The 2,060-nt window shown below is 59.6% G+C and overlaps 1 protein-coding gene across 1 annotated transcript in view; it reads right to left on the bottom strand.

Moving 5' to 3' along the window:
• LOC127750477 (uncharacterized) overlaps window positions 1-2,060 on the bottom strand; it is a 28,118-nt gene that overhangs the window by 13,896 nt on the left and 12,162 nt on the right. Inside the window, exon 2 of the mRNA XM_052272189.1 lies at window positions 3-572. Within this exon, the coding sequence (XP_052128149.1) occupies window positions 3-572 (570 nt within the window). The remainder of the gene's footprint in view (window positions 1-2; window positions 573-2,060) is intronic.

Raw genomic sequence — 2,060 nt, 5'->3', positions numbered from 1 at the left:
GCGGGGCGGGGTGGCCGGGGGGCCTGCGCGGTGCGAGTCGCGGCGGCCGCTCGGGAGTAGGTGGAGGAGTCGGGGGCGTCTGCTGCTCGGCGAGCTGCTCGGGGCCCAGGCACAGGCACAGCGGTGCGCTCGCACTGATGCTCGTCAGGCTCGGGGCCCAGCCGCTCCAGAGCGCACTGCTCCCCCGGGCCCGGCCCGCCCTGTGCTGGCCCAACCGCGGCGGCGGCCTTGGGGGTCGGAGGGGGCGCACCACCACGTCCCTCTCCTCCGCCAGGACGTCGTCCAGGATGCAGTCCAGGGCGGGCGCCCTCGGCGCGTCCGCCTCCACTCCCACGAACGACGAGTCGTCATTGAGATTGTCCGAGAAGTTGGACCGCACCAGGTGGTTGACGAACTTGCGGTACGAGCCGCTGTAAGGGGGCCCCGGGCCGGTGCCAGGACCGCGACGGAGACACTTGGGGTGGAGCGGTCCTCCGGGCAGGGTGGTGTCGAGGCTGGCGTCCTCCGCCGGTGGCGATCCACCCTCCTCTAGGCGCCGGCTCCAGAAGCCGGCCGTCGTCGCGTCAGCCACGCTGGAACAATGAGAACGACCAGTTTAATTCACGATTAAAGGCAGTTGTGTCGCGCTTGCCGGCGGGCTACGCCAGTCTCTTTCCTGCCAGTGTCTCGAAGGATTGTCGAGATTCGGGAACGAGGTTACGCCGCCGTGGAAGTGTTTCCGCCTCAAGGACTCCCTTGCGACTGAGGGTCTAGAGATATTGCAGCAATCGGCAGCACCACTGCGTCGGAAAGGACGATAAAAGACCAAATGCCATTTGGGGCGACAATGCCGTTTCCGCTCGCCCCGCTGCAGTCCGGCCGCGGCGACCGGCGACCCCGTCCGACCTGCGCACTTCGTCTATTTGCGGGTGGGCCCCGCAGCGGCAGCTCGCCTCTCTGATTGGCCGCGTTCGAAAACAAATGACGCCCCGCATCCCGCCTCGCAGTCCGTCTATCTCGCCGTGAGGGAACCGCGGGTGGTGGCGTTCGGAGTGCGGCCGGGAGCGACTCAGCAGCGCAGCTCAGCCCGCCCGGCTCAGCCACGCCAGGCCACGCCACTCATTCACTTAGCCCCATATTGAATTAAGGTGAAGGTCACGCGACGATACACCGCGCTGCAGGGACCGCAGGGCGAGGCTCGCCCAGCGCAGCGCACGGGTCACGCGGCGATACTCCGCGCTAACGTGGTCCAAACCGTACCGCCGCGAGGCCCACCCAGCGCGCGCGCCTGCAAGTTATTTCCAGGCAAACGGTCTCTACCTGTTCGGGCCGACCTGACCCGCCCGACGGCGGCAGTGGTGCGTCAAACGAGGCGAATAAAAGAGGAACAAGAGCTCTGCTTGTCTCCCGATCGAAAGGTGAGAGGAGAGGGAGAAAGAAGAAAAACAGAACCTCGGCGAGAATGATCGCCTGTCGGCGGTCACCACATAGTGCTCACGCGATGAGGCGAAGTGCGTCATTTCGATAAAGCAAAACAAAATACAATTTGGAGGTCTTCCTCGTCGCCAACGAAATTAATTAGACGTCAAAGTAAATCATGAAGGAGATTTCTTTTCAAAATGGGCAATAAAAGCAATAAAAGGCAGCCACGCTCGCTAGCATCACGCACGGCGGTACAGGGGGCTGTTGACGTCTCCATTATCAAAACTCCGTCATACTGCTCCCGTAAAAGTACACCCGGAAAATAGTTTCTTAAAAAAAAACACGTAATTTTGCTCTTGTTCCGAAGATTTTTATTTTTTTTAGTTTAACGACAAAAAAATTTAGAGTCAAAGACTTATAAAGAAAGGAAAATATTTCGTTATGTTCATTTTAGGTCATCTCAGTTGATTCAAGTCTAATTTCACGGAAATTCCTAGTTTCGAGGAAACTATTCTGTGGGTGAAGGAAAACGTCCGAAACATTCAACCATCCGCGACGCAATGTGAGCGAAAAACGTTTCCGTTTGCGGGCGCGTCACGTACACGCGTGTGTGGAGCGGGGCGGGTGTCCACTGGTCTTTATCTGCAGTTTTGGCGGGG

The sequence above is a fragment of the Frankliniella occidentalis genome, unplaced genomic scaffold, assembly GCF_000697945.3.
Source record: "Frankliniella occidentalis isolate FOCC.00 unplaced genomic scaffold, Focc_3.1 Scaffold194, whole genome shotgun sequence".
In the NCBI taxonomy this organism is placed as follows: Eukaryota; Metazoa; Arthropoda; class Insecta; order Thysanoptera; family Thripidae; genus Frankliniella; species Frankliniella occidentalis.
The sequence above is the reverse complement of the archived record's forward strand: the minus strand, read 5'-3'. Positions and strand labels throughout refer to the sequence as shown.